The 18650-nt window shown below is 41.2% G+C and overlaps 1 protein-coding gene across 1 annotated transcript; it reads left to right on the forward strand.

Moving 5' to 3' along the window:
• Positions 1–1286: 1286 nt before the first annotated feature.
• Positions 1287–10014, forward strand: LOC139337887 (G-protein coupled receptor 22-like). Its single transcript, XM_070972715.1, has 3 exons — positions 1287–1908; positions 3089–4216; positions 5618–10014. The coding sequence occupies exon 3, from the start codon at positions 5622–5624 to the stop codon at positions 6936–6938; it is 1317 nt and encodes a 438-aa protein (XP_070828816.1). The 5' UTR covers positions 1287–1908; positions 3089–4216; positions 5618–5621; the 3' UTR covers positions 6939–10014.
• The last annotated feature ends 8636 nt before the right edge of the window (positions 10015–18650 follow it).

The following is an 18650-nucleotide window of genomic DNA, read 5'->3' on the forward strand; positions in this document are numbered from 1 at the left end:
ATTTTATCATGGCAAAAAACACACTTCATTCGAACATGACTAAAACAAAACCTTGACCAAACCTTCTTGGTTCATCTTTCCATTGTTCCAACAATAATCACTAATTCTTATTTGGTTGAAATAAACACTTACTTTGCTGCTTTGGGAGAGGAGCAAGAGAGCAGGTGGACATCAGAGAAACAGCAGGGGAAATGTGTCGAATTATCTAATATTTTCACATCTTACTCAGGAATTATTTTCACAGGACATTATGACACGAGAGACTTTAATATGTCTGATTTCAACAGATATTCACAGGAAAAAAAGAAGATTTTGTTTTGTGACTCTTGTCCATCATGCAGTGCTTTCAAAGCAGCCGCCTGCTTTTTTCCGTCGTTTGCAGCCCCACAAATCCTCCTTTAAGAATCTGGAACTACTGCCATTTTCACTTGAAAAATTACTTAAATAATACTTTGTCAGTTTATTTTCTGTCAATCCATAAAATCGATTAATTGACAAATTGTCTCCTCACTACCAAGGTAATGGCTTACATCCCCTTTCAGACCTTTGATCTGTTGTGCAGCGAGTCAACTTTAAATGTCTTGAACACTAACTGAATCATCTGCCTGCCAAAGTGCAATTATAAAACTGTCACCACTGGAATAACAACACCTGATGTATTATTAGAGGGCTTTAATCATTAGCTTATCAGGTAGCCAGGCCATAGCAACAGATGCCCCCTTCTTCTTTACTGCAGGCTGACAGGTACCAGGTTGCCCTCTGGCAATAATTGCACCTGACAAATAAGCCTTGACAAAGGAATGGAGGGTGGTCAACCTCTTACTGATCTGACAGAGCAACTTAATTGAAACTATCAATCAGAGCCACGATCATCTATCTCTTCTTTTCTGACTTCCATTCTTTCCTGCATAATCCATTTCTCCCACTCACAGCTGCGAGAATTTATCTCCCCTCTGTCAGTCTCGCTGCCTCTCATGCTCACTTGCACACGTATATTAAGACCTATGTATGTGCGCAAAATCAATACAAAAAATATTGCCTCTCTCTGCTGGCTTTCCATCCTCATCATTCCCCCTACGGTGCACAAACACATTAGTTGTTCATTACATCGTGACAGAGCTAATTAATACATCATCCTCGCATTCTCTGCTGTTTTTCCTTCAACAGTCTGCCTCGCTGCCTTGGCAGCAGGTTGTGCGTTTAGAGTAGTGGCATCTAAAGTCCCTGTGCAAAAGCATAGTAGAAGCTTTTTTTTTTTCCAAAATGACTATAGCCCCACACGGGATGTCACAGTCACTGTCAGGGAGGAGAGGATAGAGTCAGAACAAAAGGAAATACCTCCCCTTGCTGGAGTGGAAAGGGTTAAGCCTATTACAGAGGACCAATCAGGATTGGGGGAGCACTGCAAACCTCCGCAGTGAGAGAGAGAGAGAGAGAGAGAGAGAGAGAGAGATCGAACAAGAGAGTGAGGGAGAGAGAGGGGAGCAGAGCAGAGGATAGAGGGATACCAGGAGTGTGACGGTTTGCACTCCTTTCCAGGCAGTTAATGAGGGAGGGAGTGCAACAGAGAGTTGGTGAGATGATGAGTATTCACAAACCGGTCCATATGGATGGATAAGAGACAAGGGGGGACAAAGGGAGAAGAAGAATCCCATCAACATCCCTGTCAGGACTAATCTCTGTGGGTTTGTTTTTCTCAGTCTGGGACTCAGGAAGGAAAGAACATCTGTCAGTTGTGTGACCCTCGTGTGTTCATCAATATACAATCCCACTTCTTGGATTACTGCTGGACGGAGCAGATGATAAACCAGCAGTTTCTAGCGGTCGACCTAGATTGTTGCAGTTGCAAGGAGAGGGGGCAGCGTGGCGTTTGGAACAGCTCCGGAGCATCTGTGTTTACCCTGCATGGTGAGCTTTGCCGTGTTTTGATGGGGCACTCTACTTATTGGTTTCACTTACAGTGCTCAGCTGATGAGAGCATATGTGAAAGCAAATAAAACTCAATGCCAAACACCTCAACAATTGCATGGGATTATAAACCATCAACAAGATAATTCCTTGATAACTTCAGTTATGATGTATTGTTGCAAGACTTTCTTTTCTAAACATATGGTTATGGTGAAGCGAAAATTCCAAGTAGCGGCTACTGTACATCTACTGTATAACACTCTAACATACTTTGATAATGTTTTATGCATTAGGATGTCTGTATATTCCTATACTGTAAGCACATCTGTTGTGTCTGCTATACACACACACACACACACACACACACACACGCGCGCGCACACATGCATGCATGCACACACGCGCGCACACACTCGTCATGACAGGCTCTGTGATATGAGAAACTTGACATGCAATCGTGCACTTTAGAACTGTGCATCTTTGCAACATGCATGAGCCTGTCTCTTTCCTGGTGCAAAAGCATGGGACTCATTGCTCATTTCTGCTGACATTGTGGCATAGTAAAGTACGGCATCCCTCACTGAAACAACCTTGAAGAATGACCGACATGTTCCTCTAGAGAAATTACATGGATCACATACAGTATAATGGCACGTGAGGGGACATCCATGTCTTCATGACAAGTTCCCCATGGAATCACACTGTGCTAAAGCTCTAAGCGAGTCTGTCCTATCAACAAAAATCTATTACAATATCACCACTGTGGCTGTGCAAATTACATACAATTATTTACACTAAGGAGTTTTTCTGTCATAATTTACACTATACACAACAAAATACAGCAAAATGTTATGACAGTTTATCTGTCAGTTCATCAATCTGAAAACAGGAGGCTGGGATGTAAAACCAGTTGCTTTTGTGTGAGTCCTTTGTTAGTGCCACTCTTATGTTAATGCATTAGGAAATATGTAAAGCGCATCATGCGATGCACAGGAACATGATAAGACATCAGAGGCTTGTTGCTATGCTAATGAGAGTTTTCTTGTCGCCTCTCTGCTGAAGATGTTTATTTTCACTAACACATCCCCCACACTTCCCTCTCCTACTCCTCCTACTCTCGCTCTCCCTATCTCTGTCTTTCTATCTATCATCCATTACCCTATCCTTTCTCTCTCCTCAGGTCACTGTGAAAAAATGATGTGGGACTAAGGGACAGACAGATGATGTTGTATGAAACTCTGGGATCTTTCTTGTAAATCCACAACGAAGCCTCTGTCTGATGAACTCGCTTCCACTACCTCGAGAGGATGACCTTCGCCTGAATCCACACCCTTCCCATGCACATATAAATACTGGTGATCACAGTGATCACACATGTCACGGTGATTGGACACACATACTCTCTAATAATCTCCTCTACTCACGCCATCTCCAGTGATTGAGGATTCAGCATGTCGAGGGGCAAACAGGAGACCTGTGCTCGATTTACAAGTCAATGGTTGCTGGAGCCAGGCATACAGAGAGTGATGAGAGAGGTGGAGAGTGAAGGCCTGTTCCATTAGTGCTCCCAGGGGAGACATGGGCCTGGACACTGCCCGGACGCACTGACCTCTCTTGGACAGATTGGACATTACTATGGTGTAAACTGGGGAATCTACATGACTGACTGACAAAACTCAGCCTCTTGGAGTACAGGCTAATGGATGTAACTATTTTTTGCATTTACAGATCTGACTACTATCTAATCACTGAGGACAAAAAAAGCAAAAAGCAAGGATTTGGATTGTACCACAAGCAGTACATTCCAGCCCTGCTCAGAGGAAAGAGTCTGTGTTTCTTTGTTTTCTTGGTTGGCTGTGTCTCTCTTGCCTGGGAATATCATGAGATTATAAACAGGAGGTGGCTCCGACATCTTATCCCTGTTCCACTCATCCATCAGGGCTCCCACCATCACCAAAGCAAACGGACCAGAGATCTGAGAAAAAGTCTGTAGAGGACATTAGCCTATATTCTTTAACATCCACTGGGTGCAGGTGGCTGATTCCTTAGCTTTCCTGCCAGTGAGGTCGGGAAAAAAAGCTGGCAGCCCATAGACAGTCTCTGGTGAGAGGGACAGGTGCTTTTCTGGCTGTCAGCCTCTCTAAGAGGGACTAGCAGTGAAAGGAAAAGCCTTGCTGGGGGGCTCTGCTGGAGCAGAAACACTTTTCCACTGGCTATGTTTGGACGTGATGCTTGTCTCTGTGGATGCAACATGGACTCTATGGCCTGATTACACAGCCCTGGTATTCAGTTAGAGCTGGTGGGAAGGGTAAATATTACAAAACTCCATTTGTTTCTTTCATGTCATCTAGAATTCTGTTTAGATTGAATATATTTCTCTAGAGGAGGTTGGATGATTTTAATATTGCATGTGCTAATCAGTTTATTTATTTTTGAGTGCATGTGCTTTGGTGCATTTGTTAGTCCCTCAATTATTTAAGTCCTATCTGAACAAACATCTTGTATTTCAAAGTGCATTTCTGAGAGCTGGAAGCTTGCTGATGATGAGATAAACATTCTGACAGAATATTCTGGCATTATGAACCACCACCTGTAATTTGGCAATGACTAAAGCCTAGTCCACATGCACAAGAGACTTTTTTAACATAGTTTTTTTACCTTTTGTGCACACCCAAACACAGCTTTAGGTCACTGAAAAGAAAGAAAAGGAAACTCCTTCCAGGCAGAAGATATTGTGAAACTCAGTTTGCAGTGTTGACGTGCACACACAAGTAAAACTGAGTTTTTGGCTTGTGCTTGAGTGATGCAGTGCGCATCGTGATCTCCTTTGTTGGACATCAGATTGTGCAATAGTGGACATGGCAAAAACAGCATTGGTACAAACATTGCTAACAGGGCTTTTTATATGTTTACACATAAATGTACAATTACTCTTCCACTATTTTGAGGAACAGAGGCACCAGAATGCACTACAGAAGTCACACTCACTGCTACATTATCCAACACTCCCATGACACAGAGTCCAGCATCAGCTTTGGACCAGACCTGGTCGGGCACTTAGTTGCTAGTAGCCCACTGGTGACAGATTTTTTTCAGGCTTGTGATTGGCCAACATTGCTTTAGGATGAGGGTTATGTTGCCGCCTGTTTGACAGTACTTCAATTGTGTTTTTGCATTTTCATATGGAGGGAGAGTTTTAAACAGCTTCCAAAGACCAAAGCAAGTATATTATTACCTACATCCCCCTGCAATACTACTAAGATCTACTTGAATGCTCTGCTCAACAGAGGCTAGAGAACCAAGCCACGGCAAAGCCAGAACATACCAAGCCATTGCGGCTATAAGGATATTAGAATTTAATTTGTTCCACAGTGTTTCTGTTATGTACCTCCACTGTGATAAAGGATGGTGATTACAAAAGTAGAGGCTGACTGAGACAAGATAGCTAGTAGTTAGTCAAGCCATTTGCATGGTGAGACAATCTAATCAGTGGGCATGGCAGGAAAAAAGGACCAGCAGCATTAGTGTCTGCTCTTGGAATTTGTCATTTAAACTCAAAGGGCTTCTGTATCATTTGATAACTGGCAGGACTACATCTGACAAAATTTCGCAGATGAGTGTTAATTACAGTAAGCTTTCTAGAGATGTATAAACACAGATCTCTTCCTTTGCCTTTTCTTAAATTCTCTTCTATTCTTCCCACATGCAGGATAATGCGTATCCCTCCCTTCCTGGAACAAGACGCCACCATGAGCAACGTCACAGTCACTGACAACACTGAACCCATCAGCCGCACCATGAGTCCGGCAACCCCCAGCCCGTATACCTATCCTGTTAGTTTCCAGGTCTCCCTGACTGGCTTTCTCATGCTGGAAATTCTCCTGGGCCTGAGCTCTAATCTCACTGTTCTTGCCCTCTACTGTATGAAGTCGAACCTCATTAGTTCTGTCAGTAACATTGTCACTATGAACCTCCATGTGCTGGATGTGCTGGTTTGTGTGTGCTGCATTCCCCTCACCATTGTGGTAGTGTTGCTTTCCCTCGAGGGAGACACTGCTCTCGTATGCTGCTTCCATGAAGCCTGCGTCTCCTTCGCTAGTGTTGCCACTGCTGCTAATGTGCTTGCCATCACCCTTGATCGCTATGACATCTCAGTCAAACCTGCCAACCGGGTACTGACCATGGGCCGTGCCCTAGCACTGCTAGCTGCCATTTGGGTGCTATCTTTTCTTAGTTTCCTCGTACCCTTTATCGAGGTGGGCTTCTTTGCCCAGGGTCATGCTGAGCTGAACCAGACAGTGGTGGAGAATGTCATCCACACTAACCAGTACTACACCGAACTTGGACTCTATTACCACTTGCTTGCTCAAATTCCTATTTTCTTCTTTACTGCCGTTGTCATGCTCATCACCTACTCAAAGATCCTGCAGGCACTCAATATCCGCATTGGCACACGTTTCCACGCATCACAGAAGAAGAAGGCTCGCAGGAAAAAGCGCCCATCCATGACAGCCATGACAACGCAACAAGAGGCCACAGATGGATCCCAGAGCAGTGGCAGCCGCAACCCCACACTGGGTATGCGTACGTCTGTCTCTGTCATCATCGCCCTGCGCAGGGCTGTTAAGCGCCACAGAGAAAGGCGAGAGCGCCAAAAGAGGGTTTTCAGGATGTCCCTCCTTATTGTGTCAACCTTCCTGCTGTGCTGGACGCCCATCACAATACTCAACACAGTCATCCTGAGTGTAGGCCCCAGTGACCTAATGGTCAAGTTGAGACTGGGCTTCCTGGTCATGGCTTATGGGACCACTATATTTCACCCTCTACTCTATGCCTTCACTAGGCAGAAGTTCCAGAAAGTCTTGAAAAGCAAGATGAAGAAAAGAGTGGTCTCGATCATTGAGGCAGATCCTACCCCTAATAATGCCATTATCCACAACTCTTGGATCGACCCGAAGAGAAATAAAAAGGTGACATTTGAGGACAAAGATGCCCGACAGAAATGTCTGTCTTCTGAGGATGTGGAGTGAAGGAACTCATTATCTTTAGGGTATACAGTCAACAAAAGCAGCTAAAATTGACATCAGGTCAAGATGAAAAAGGGAAAATGTTTATCCAAAGCAGTAATGTAAATAATATGTGCAATAGAATGTACAAAAACAAGAAGTGGATAATTTATTACTATTTATTGAGAACAAAAGTAGGTTTCATAGATACACCATATACTGTACTGTAGATACTGCATGGCTTTTTGTAAAGGTAGCAACATACAGTACATTGTGTACATATATAAACATGTACAGCTTAGGGTGAACAAGGTATATGAATATAGAGAGACGTAGGAATTGTAATGTATATGTATATTTATAATAAATTTTGTGTTCATTCACATAATGCAGTAAAAGGCTTCCTATCCCCCACCTCCCCCCACCTCCAGCAAGTAAAGTGTTTGTGATTCTGTAACAGCAGTGAGATTACTCCCATTCATCACCATGCCACTTGCTCTGATGTCAGGCCCTGCAATCCCAAGTGACCACTGACCTTATTGCCTTGGAGCCCCCGGGGGGGAAGACCCTGAGACTGAAATGAGACTATAGGTATGAGGATGTAACAAAGACAGACAGGTCGAACATGGAGCGATAGGAAGGGAAAGGAGAGGCAAAGTAGTGCATGTTATATTGTCATAGCTATATAGCTATGGGGGTACTGTTCACAACAACAGCTTTAAGAGTTCAAGAAGAACACTTGCATTCCACAGAAGCAACAGAACACCATGGTTCTCAACACTCGTTAGACATAAACCAGATGTAATCAAATCCTAGTCTGTTTCACTTTAACAGTCACACCTTTGAGCCAAATGGAAAATTTATAGCTGCCTTATTTTGGTTTGATGAATTGTGCATGACTTTATGGTGGGAGAGGTACTGTGACAGGGACAGTATAAACTGAACACAATGAAAATAACAAATATTATTTTCATTCTCAAAGAGAGTAGAATCCTCAGATAATATGTTTTCTTAGAGAAATGAATCAAACCAAAGGAAAATGTTGAGAATGATTATACTGTCAAAGCGTTTTTAATAACACAAGTCTAACAACAATGCTCTCCAAATAAGCAGATCCATAACTACAATGAAGACTACTGCGAAAATCTTAACGCCTAATAAAAGATTCTATTTACAATAAACCAACAGATAATGTAGTTCTTCGCTGCCTGTGTATGGCTACCAATAGTGCGTGTCATCTTTTGTTTGTGAAGAAATACAATGGTGAAATTGTATTTCCCAAGTGGCTGCTGCTGGTGGATTATAATTCAGACAGCCTTGTATTTTTGCCTCAAATTGTCTATAAACCAAGCTTGCCCTAAATAAGTTGGAATAATTTATTCATACATCTGCAGAAGAATTTAAATTGTAACAATCTTCAAGGGGAAAAAAACTGGCAGCTTATTACATTCAATCTGCACTCTAATACCAAATCTAGATGCACAGGTACACTATCATTAGCATATAAAGCCATGCTCAGCTAGCCTGGCAGCTCACTTCATTACAATCCCTGGGTCAAGGATTACATTCTGTCTAAGAGTACGATATATACAGTGCATTCACATACATGCATAAAGGTACACATACACAAATACAGATGCACACTGTACTCTACGGAATATCTCAGTAATGATCTTATTATGTCTCTGCTGTCTCAGGTACAGTATAAAATTGAAGAGCCCTTTAGATCCAGAGAGCACAGGGCTGTTGGATTACCAGAGCAATTACACAACCTCGATCAGATGCTTCTCTGGCTGCCAGTGTGTGGTTTGTAGCACAACAGAGAGGGCTGATATGGGAATATTGATGCAGGCAAGGTCCTTTATGACCCTGCTGTAAACAGGCAGTGTGGATGTCACAGTAGCTTGAGGGCATGTCTGTGATTGAGAGTGGAGATGGAATCACAGCTAGCAACAGATTAGCCGACAGGGGAGAGAAAATGATCTATGAGATGAAACACTGAGCCAGAGGATACATTTACCACAAATGTACATGAGTCCAGCTTTTACAAGAGAAACTTCAAAGGTGGTGTATCAATATATGAACGCACAGACTCATTTCTGTTTCCAGTATAACAATGATACACAACTAATGGCTGTGTTCCTTCCCTGGTGAAAACATAATTTAGAATTCCGCTTAAATGTCAGGTACTATTTCAAACTTCATCAGTGCTACTGCAAAAAATCATTTGTATTGACTGCTTTCTAAAATTACCTCTCAAAGACCAATACTATTTAAACCAAGTAGAATTTGAGGTCACAATTTGTTTTGCATCCTGACGTGCAGCCACACTGGCTAAGCCATAAAGGCCTTTCAAGCACAACCAACATAGCCTGACGCTCCGACTGAATTGCCATTTTGTTAACATTGCATTTTTTTTTAGCCTGTCATTCGCTTCATGTTAGTCATTTTCTGTTTGGGAAGGGAGTATTTTGCTCTCACTGATCACTGAGACTCATGTATCAGTTCTCTCGATGTCATTTTCAGCTGACACTGAAGCTGTGTGAACATTGGATAGAGGGAACTTAGCTTAAAGATTGCCATGTTGATTGACTATGTTTACATGTACACTACTATTCCACTCTTATTCAGAATATGGAAATATGCTCAATTTTATAGGGGTCATTTTAAACAGAATATTCTGTTTGGATATTTTGAATTAGTCCTTAGTCAGACTGCAGCATTTCCCAATTAATATGGAGGATATCATTCAGGTTTAAGAAGCAATCTTTGGACATGTATACAGCGCATTTGTGCACAAAAGAAAAATGCACATTTCTGGTTGAAAGGAGAAACACACCTACTTTTAAACATTATGAAAGACTTGGATATCAACAGGTTTTGGATATGGAGATATATCACAATGCCAACATTTTCAAGAAGGTGGTTGAGCGAATGAAATAGGGAGGCTGTGTTCATTTATCGTGATATGCAAGGCTGCCATGTAAATGGTAATATTAGTGGAATATTCATTTTTATTAGCCATGTGAACAGTTTAGTACGAATACTGTATTTTTTTGGAATAAGGGCAAAAAAATAGAATAAAATCTGTGACATCTTGTGATTGATGTAAGATAGTTTTCTTTAACATAGATCACTGTTCATTTAACTACAGTCAGTGTACACACCAAGCCTTGCGGACATGAGCCTCTCAGCTTCTTTAACTTGCTCCTTATTAAGGTCATCAAGTGGGGAGAATAAGCAAAACTCTTTTCTTTGAAGAAGTGCCTTCAATACATGGTGGTGATCTCACTTAAGAGCTGTTTCTGGTCAGTTTCATTTACAGGCCCGATACCAACACCTTTCTTATCAACACTTGTTGCTATATATGTGTGCATTCTGGTTCTGGCACAGTGCGATGATGCTCCTAACCTTGGTCTCACCTATAACGGCATTGACTGGCTCAGTAGTATCTCCAGGTGGGAGAAAAGCCATTCATGAGAGCAACAACAGAGCTCTGAAACACTTAGCAATTTTTTTTAATGTGGGCTGCAATTGAGCGGCCTGGAGCCAGTCTACAACTAACTGATTCAACATCAAAGTGGATGCACTTATATTTATAACAGAATATTTCTGTTAAATAGCTGCAAATTATGCTCCAGTATGCTCTTGAGACATTAATCTTAAATTCTAGATCTGTACCAAATTATTATCCAGGGCTTTGACACTGGGCAATGACCTCACTTTTGTCTCAATCTCATCATAATGATGAAATATAATCTAATTAGAAGATGCAATAAACAATTTTTGACCACCCAAGGCAAAGAAAAAGCAACCAAGCCTAGACATACCACTGCTTATCAAGTTTATTACACGGACTTAGTGTTTAAATGTTACAAAATGATCATTCAAATATAATGAAGCATAAAATCTGCGTGCCATACATAAACAGGATGTGTTTATCATGTGACTGACCTGCACAAAAGCAACAGTTTACAGTCAGTCTCATCTCTTGTCTTGTTTTCCCTTTTTCTTCTGTATATTGTATAATTCCAACATATCCAATATTGTGAGGGGCAGGCATGTGATTATGTTACAACTCTGAATTCAACTGAATACATGTACCCTTATTGTTCTGATAGCTACGACATTGACTTACACAGCATTTCATGTTTTTGGCTCACATGGGAGCACTTTCATTGATACTGACATTTATGTATGGCTGCCACAGACACTAATCTCAAGGTCAGCATTGCTAGTTAGCATACTGGATAGGTTAGCAGGCTACCACTATACATCTCTAACCTGAGATGACCTGCTGAGAAAAAAACAGGTCAATACACTACCATAGTCAATAGTAGAGGGTGGATGATGCTTCACAGTAAGCCTTATTAGAATCACTTGACCCTGGTGTGTCCTTTTCAGTCTCCCCTATACTTCATATCAAGGCTGGTACTTACTGCTGTTCCTGTCACATACATTATGTCTTCCATCTCTCGCTCAGTGGCTGCCTCTCTTAGACAGCCATCCCCAATTCAAATGCCGTCTCTTCAGGGCCCCTCTCTATCCAGCAGCAGACACAGAATAAAAGCCTAGGAAATCACATTACTCTGTCCGTATGGAGCCTCTATTGGATTAGGTCAGCGAACACTCAACTGTAATTCTGCTATCGTAGAGAAGAAGAAAGTGAATTGAGCACACCAGTCAGCACAGCTTGACAAATTGTTGGTTGTGGTCATTTTCCAAATGTTACTCTCACCAAGCCACATTTAGAGAGATGGAAGAACACTTTGTGGAGTTGGAAGATCTGTGACTCTGATATAAAACCTATAATATCTGTACAAGATAAGCTATGCCTCAGATAGAAATCAGGAATCAAAGGCAGACAGATACAATGGCGTGTGACCTCTACCTGCTATGACCTTAATATCATCACTGTGTGGTACTGGAGAAAATAACACACCACTCTGACTTTAAATCAATGCTCTGTAGAGCAGACATTTAATGGTACATCAAGTGCTCTCTTTTATTATCCCCTCAATATCAAAGCACCAATGAATCCTGGGAGGTTAGCAAGGAAAAGCAACTTTACATGCATGCTAAAGCAGAAAATGTAGAACAATGTAGTATCATAAAAAAATGGAGCACAGGAAAGGCTTATGTTATCAAGCATGGTAACAGGGACTGTTCAATGTGTAAGAATTTTACTTTTGCTGAAATGAGCCATTTTATTGTGAAGTCTTAATCAGTGTGGCTCAGACAAAGGGACCGACTAGCATATTCTTATCGCACTAAACCAACAATATGAAGGACAAAAAGAAGTCAAAAGTTTTGTGCGGACATGGCTGTATGCCCAGTCCCTGTGTGTGTGCATTTGCCAGTCAGTGTGAAGTTGTGTGTTTTTGTTTGCGCATGCATCTATTCCACAATGTGTGTATCCTGTATTTGTTGGTGTATATTGCAGAATGTGCAGTTATGCCCATACAGTATGTGTATGCAGCCACGTGTCAGTCCAATTGTTTTATCAGGCAGTGACAGAGTGTCAACCACTGTGTGTGAGAGGGGAGACAGCAGAGAGGAGATTGCTGCCCTCCAGCTCTCCTAACAGTGATGACTACTGTCTGGTGATTATACCACCGCTCTTCTCCCCAGACAGAACGATATGAATGGGTTCACCACAACAGAGCTCACCAACACAGCCTGGCAGCTTGAGTCTGACACTACATGGGGAGCATTTGTATTCACTAAAGCCAAAATAGACATGTTAAATAGACACCAATCTCCTCCGTGTGTGCTCATGTCACAATAGAAATGCAAAGTGGCAGAAATTATTTTGAGGGTCCAGAGCTCCTGAAGCAAAAGATCCCATTCATTTTCTGCACATAAAATGTTGAGCTTGGCTGGACTTGAAATTCATTATGGTTGATTCATCAGTACAAAAGACAGCACTAGCTCCCTTTTGAATAAAAAGTCAGTTACCAGACTGTGCATATAAAATTTTAAGGGGAGAAGTTAACCAGCTGCATTTCCTTACAAAACAACCAAGGTTCATTTGTGAAATTCTGCAGTGCTGCCAACATCGAGTCAAAGCTTAAGATTACACTTGGTAGAAACCTGATTAGACATTCATCAGGTTAAATCACTTCACTCTCAGATGTAAAATGCAAAGATAAGGAGCTATCGTTTCATTAATCATTACTGAGGTGAATGTGACAAGTAATTGTGACATTGATGACAGATGATGGCACCCGGCCCAACTTCTTCTCCACGGCATTGGTAAATGAGATTCATGGTTATTGTGATATTTAGTGTCAACGCCATTTCTCAAAAACAAAGTTGAGATATTTAAAACTGATGACTATAATATAAAATGGTGGTACTGTAAAATTATCCAAGCAACTCCTTTTTTCCTGTGTTGAGAGTATCATTTAAAGATGACTTGATTTAATTAAAAAGGGTGAGGGGGAGGTTAAAGACCCAGGTACACCATGGTAGCTTACTGATGGACATTTTCTGTAATTTAAAATAAGGCTGAGCGATAAAACAATCTTGATATGACTGATAAAACTTATGTCTATAATGACAAACTCTGGATTTTTTTACTCATTATGAATAGATCTAACAGCAGAAACAAACACAAGAGCAGCCACTCAGTCTGCCGCTGCTCCCTGTGTCGCCGTCTGTTTGCACACGGGCAGGGCAGAGCTCCTCACACACAGACAGTGGACAGCAGAATCATTTCAGAGCAGGCCACAGCGGAGGGAATGAAGTACGCTTCAGAATATATTTTACTGGAGACAACAATGTCAGTGCTCATTGCTCATTATCTATAACTGCAACAAAGGGGAGACCGCACGATCAACTTATCAAACACTTGTTTGAACAAACAGAACACAAACATCTCACAAAAAAGATAACAGTGATGAATTACATGGAAGTGGTTTGAATATCTCAAAAGCATCGGCGCGCATATTAAGAAGGTCTGCAAAATATGTCGCCAGTCAGTGCCAACCAAGATGGGAAACACAACAAATCTTTACCATCACCTGAAAAGGTGCCATCCCAGCAACTTACAAGGCAAGCTAACTTGTATTGTTTAAAGCAAATAAAGTATGTTTGCAAAGTTCCATGTTTACATTTAGTCAATATAATCTTTTATCATGGAATATATTCTAAACCAAGCCTTGTTTGCACAGTTAAATGCATTTATTAATAAACTATATTTTATGTTTAATTAATGAAACTTCTGGCTTTTTCAGGTTTTAGTCTTTATCAGGATACTCTTCAAACTGGTAGCACTGTCAAATTAAATAGTATGTAAAATATCTATATTGATCAATATGGACAAAATTACTGTGACCATACTTTTTGGCATATCACAAGCTTCAGAGTTTTCTGACATACTTTTTAAATGAACCTTTACTTAATCAAGCCTCATTGAGATTAAAAATGTCTTCTTCAAGAGTGTTCTGTCCAAGACAGGCAGCAGAACAATGAGAATTGACAGTTTCATTGATAATGAAAATAACCATTAGCTGCATCCCTAATTAATATTAACACGGCTGGTGGGAAAACGTCTTTTAAGAAGTAAATTTGAATTGAACTTCTTTGTTCTCATTATTTCTTCAGCATGCCACATACAGACAGCTGAGACTGCAGCAACATGAGATGACGTGATTCATCCTTTATCCAAAGTTCTCAATCTGCCTCCTCCAGCCTGAAATAGCACTTGCTGTTTATGGATCAGCAAAGTACAGAGAGACTTCTGCTCTTGTAATTATTTGCGATTAGCAATCATTATGCTACTTTACCTTCAATCAGGTGTTTTCCTGCACTACTTTCTATGGAAAAATCATCCTCCACATTATGATGGAGGGAGCTGACAACATTCCAAGATGCATATAATTATGAACTCTGTGCTGAAATAAATGTGAACCTCTTTGATATTGAACATTTGCCACCCATCATTTTCGTGATTTGCACAGTTAACTGCACAACAACTCCCCCTCAACTCCTCTGACTGTAGCTCTCTGTGAAACTCTGTTTTCTACCCTCTATCTGAACGCGCATCTTGAAATAGCGTTGCTGGGAAACAGTCTATACAGCAAGGAAATTGCAAATATACTGTGAATTCATCATCTGGTCTCATTCTCTTATTCAACAAACACAGTTATTATTATGCCACATATGTCTATGTATCATAATCCAAATAAGAGACATTGCTTTAACTGCAACACCCACTGTAAGTGGGATGTTTCTGACTGTGGACTCAGAAGCAGTCTCATATCAAAATCAGTCATATCTACCACATCCAAAGAGATTTTTTACATAAGCATACAAATGAAACAAACTGTTCCATTTCCCTCTTTGTGATTCTAGTATGTGTAGCTTTAGCTTGATGTAACTTAATGTTAATTAGCAACAATGGTTAACACTACTACTGTTCAATAGTGCAAAAGATTGTACTTAATTATCTTGCCTTTCACATTTTTTCCATGAGCTTATCACGTCTTATTGACATACAGTATAATGTCGGCTGCATGAAGTTCCAGTACAGAAATGCCTAAGCTATTTTTTGGACTATGAAATGTTCTACTCAGTCCATATATGAGGCCGTTAAGGGCATCAAGTCCAGCATATGGCTATGAGGACAACCATATCGGCTAATTAACTAGTTAGCTAACTAGATGGTTAGCTACTATGCTTGTAATTTAACGTTAGCGTATTATAATGGCACCAGCTCAGACCCAGAGTATTTACATGTTTTTAAGTCCATTATAGCGTTCCACATCTTGATTAACAACAAAAACAACAGCCCACATATAGTCCTCTGAGTTAATAAGAGAACCTTAATGTTACGTGAAAGCTGGCAGAGGAAGTGGACCAATGGCAGCAGCGGCCCGTCTTTTGACCGTTAATTGAAGCTAACCTGTCTCATAATTTCTTTACCTCCTGACTACTTATCATAAACTAAAATTTAGTAAGTGTTCTGCGTCTACATGAACATGCTTAGTGAATGTATATCTACGTATTGAATATGGAAAACACTGGACCAAGTAAACAAGCAGCCAACCAAAATTACAGTTAGCTAAACAGTTAGCCAGCAATTAAAAACACTCACCTGTTTCGGTGTGTCTCTTGATGAGCTTCAATCCCAACGCAATCTTGGCGTCTTGTAATGTCTGTACGCGACATATACCCATTTCTGACCTTAGATAGAGAGAGCTATAAAGTATGCCAACAGTTTCATTTAGTATTCCTAAAGCTCCTGTCTCCAAAGCTGTCCTCACGGCGGAGAACACTTAAAAAGTCCGAAAAAGTTTGGTCTTCACTTTTGGGTCCGTCCGACCTGCACTTCTGGACATGCGCCACCACCGGTTAAGGGGAGGAACTGCAGGGCCAGTTGCAGATGCTGCTACTGCTGCGGTTTAGTTCTGTATATTAAAAAAGAAAAAAAAAAAAAGAAAAAAAAAAGAACTCTTGTGTTTCAGTGTTTCAGTATCATTGCAACTGGTTGAGGCTACAGGTGAGGTTTTGGATTACTGGAGACTGACACTTACTAAGTCTTTGATGGAAAATCCTTAGATGAAGTGATTTGGAGGAATGGCCTAACGGATCTGATCAGTGATGCTTCATCATTTTACTTAGGAAGGAACTTTTACCTTCACACACACTTTTTCCTGTAACCTGGTAGATGATCAGGCTAAAGATGGAAATTCTTTGGCTAGTTAGCACCAACAGGCCAGAGCATGCTGTAGAAGCAATGGCAAAGGCTCTGGACTTGATGTCTCAGCAGATGAGGCTGACATGTCCTTGGGCAATGATAGTGGAGTTGGGGGAGTCAGTGGTCTGGATTACATCAGGCTGTTGTGACTCTTCAATCCCACACTGGTGTCAGGGACAGTGCTTACTGTAAATACTGGAAGATGGGTGATGGGCTCAAGTCTCAACCTCGATTATGCAATGAGGCAATCTGCAACTTTGTCAACTTTATTGCATGACGATCAAACCAGACACCATGATTAATCCACATGGTTAACAACCGTAGAACAATTTTGCCAGGAAAAGCCCCATGTAAGTGAACAGAACAAGATGCCCTTGGGACACCTGAGGGTGATCACTCAAATGGGCCCCACAGGCCGTCCACTCTTAACACTATTCATGACCCACATGGGAACAATATTAAAGCTCAAGATGGGCCTAGCTCATGTGGGCCGACACGGACAGGTTGACTGAGTTGTTCAGAAATGAGAGCAACATGGAGCATGAGACACCAAATTGCATATAGGCGTTGCATGCCAGGCCATTACAGTGTAAAAAGCACCTAAGCCTGAAGGCAAAGCCTCAATTTACAAGAAGATTTATGATACAACCTCCAGCTATGGCCACAAGTTTGGACTGTGGCTGAAATGATAAGATCATGGATACAAGCAGCTGAAATGAATTTCCTTTGCAGGATATCTGTGCTACCCCTCAGGGACAGGGTGAGGGGCTCTGATATACATGAGAAGCTCAAGTTTACATGTAGAAAGTACTTGTACATGTGAATAAATAGATTAAATAGTCATAGTAATTTGCATAACAAACTGTCCGGTGGCTAGCAGCAGAGATCAATTTGTACAGTAGTAGCAGAGTACATTTGTACAGAATTTGTGCATGGTCATACTTCCCTGGGTCAAAAAGAAAATACAAAAGTTCACAAAACAATCTTATGTAACATTTAAGATATCATTCATGAAGTCCGCATGCATTGTGACATTGACTACTGTGTCTGTCAGGACAGAAATGACAGACAATAAATAAAATGGATGGAGGTCTCACGTTGCAGCACTTCACCAAGCACACCATCACCGTAGCCTGACCATCTGCTTATTGCAAGCATTTTGCAGTAATGACTCTTCAGTCTCCTGAGCTGCAACCTCTGAGATGGTGAGGAGAGGAGAGCAATCAAAGCGTATTCAGCTCTGCCACAGTCATTTGCCCACTCTCAAAAAGCTATCACAGGGTGCAGCTGTAAACATTTTGCTCCTCAGCACTCCTGAGACATGCAGTCAAAGAGGATAGCAGCTATCAGTCTCTTCCACAGAGGAAGCCCGTGTGAATACACTTTGCAAGCTCAATGCAGTGGAGAGGGCAGAATACATAGAATAGTCCTTGGAGCTGAATTCGGTCAAAAAACCTCATTATTTGAAAGGAAGAAGAGTATTCTGAAGGCTATGCTGAAGAATTCCCTCAGTCTCTGTTGTTGATGTGCAATACCCCTACAATTTATGTATTTATGAGGAAGCCAACATGTTTATGTTCCTTTTTAAAGGGCACACAAAGACACAAAATGAGGCTATATCTGCTATTTATATTCAGCTGGTGTGTAAACTGAGCCCTTTATCCGTAGTGTTGGCTGTCTGTATATATCCCTGACACACAGGGAATATTTGGATTGAATTTACTACAACTGCAGAGCATGCAGGCCCTCCTACTTCCTGCCACTGTGCAGAAGCTGTATCAAATCTTTAGAGACCACTGCCCCCTTGTGGCTCTTTGTTTGTCTTCTTTTATGCAGAAAACAGTCAGAAAAGTCAATACATTCAGAGAGATATTAAAAGTGTTACATCTGCTTTTTTATTTAAGAAGTTTGGGGATAAATAATACTCACAAAGGATGGATTATGATTTGAATAAAGAGACTAAGTGTTCCTCCTCATGACTATTTTTGTACCATGACACGTAACGTGAGAAGACATCAGAAACACACACACAC

Source organism: Chaetodon trifascialis, chromosome 10, assembly GCF_039877785.1.
Source record: "Chaetodon trifascialis isolate fChaTrf1 chromosome 10, fChaTrf1.hap1, whole genome shotgun sequence".
Lineage (NCBI taxonomy): Eukaryota > Metazoa > Chordata > Actinopteri > Chaetodontiformes > Chaetodontidae > Chaetodon > Chaetodon trifascialis.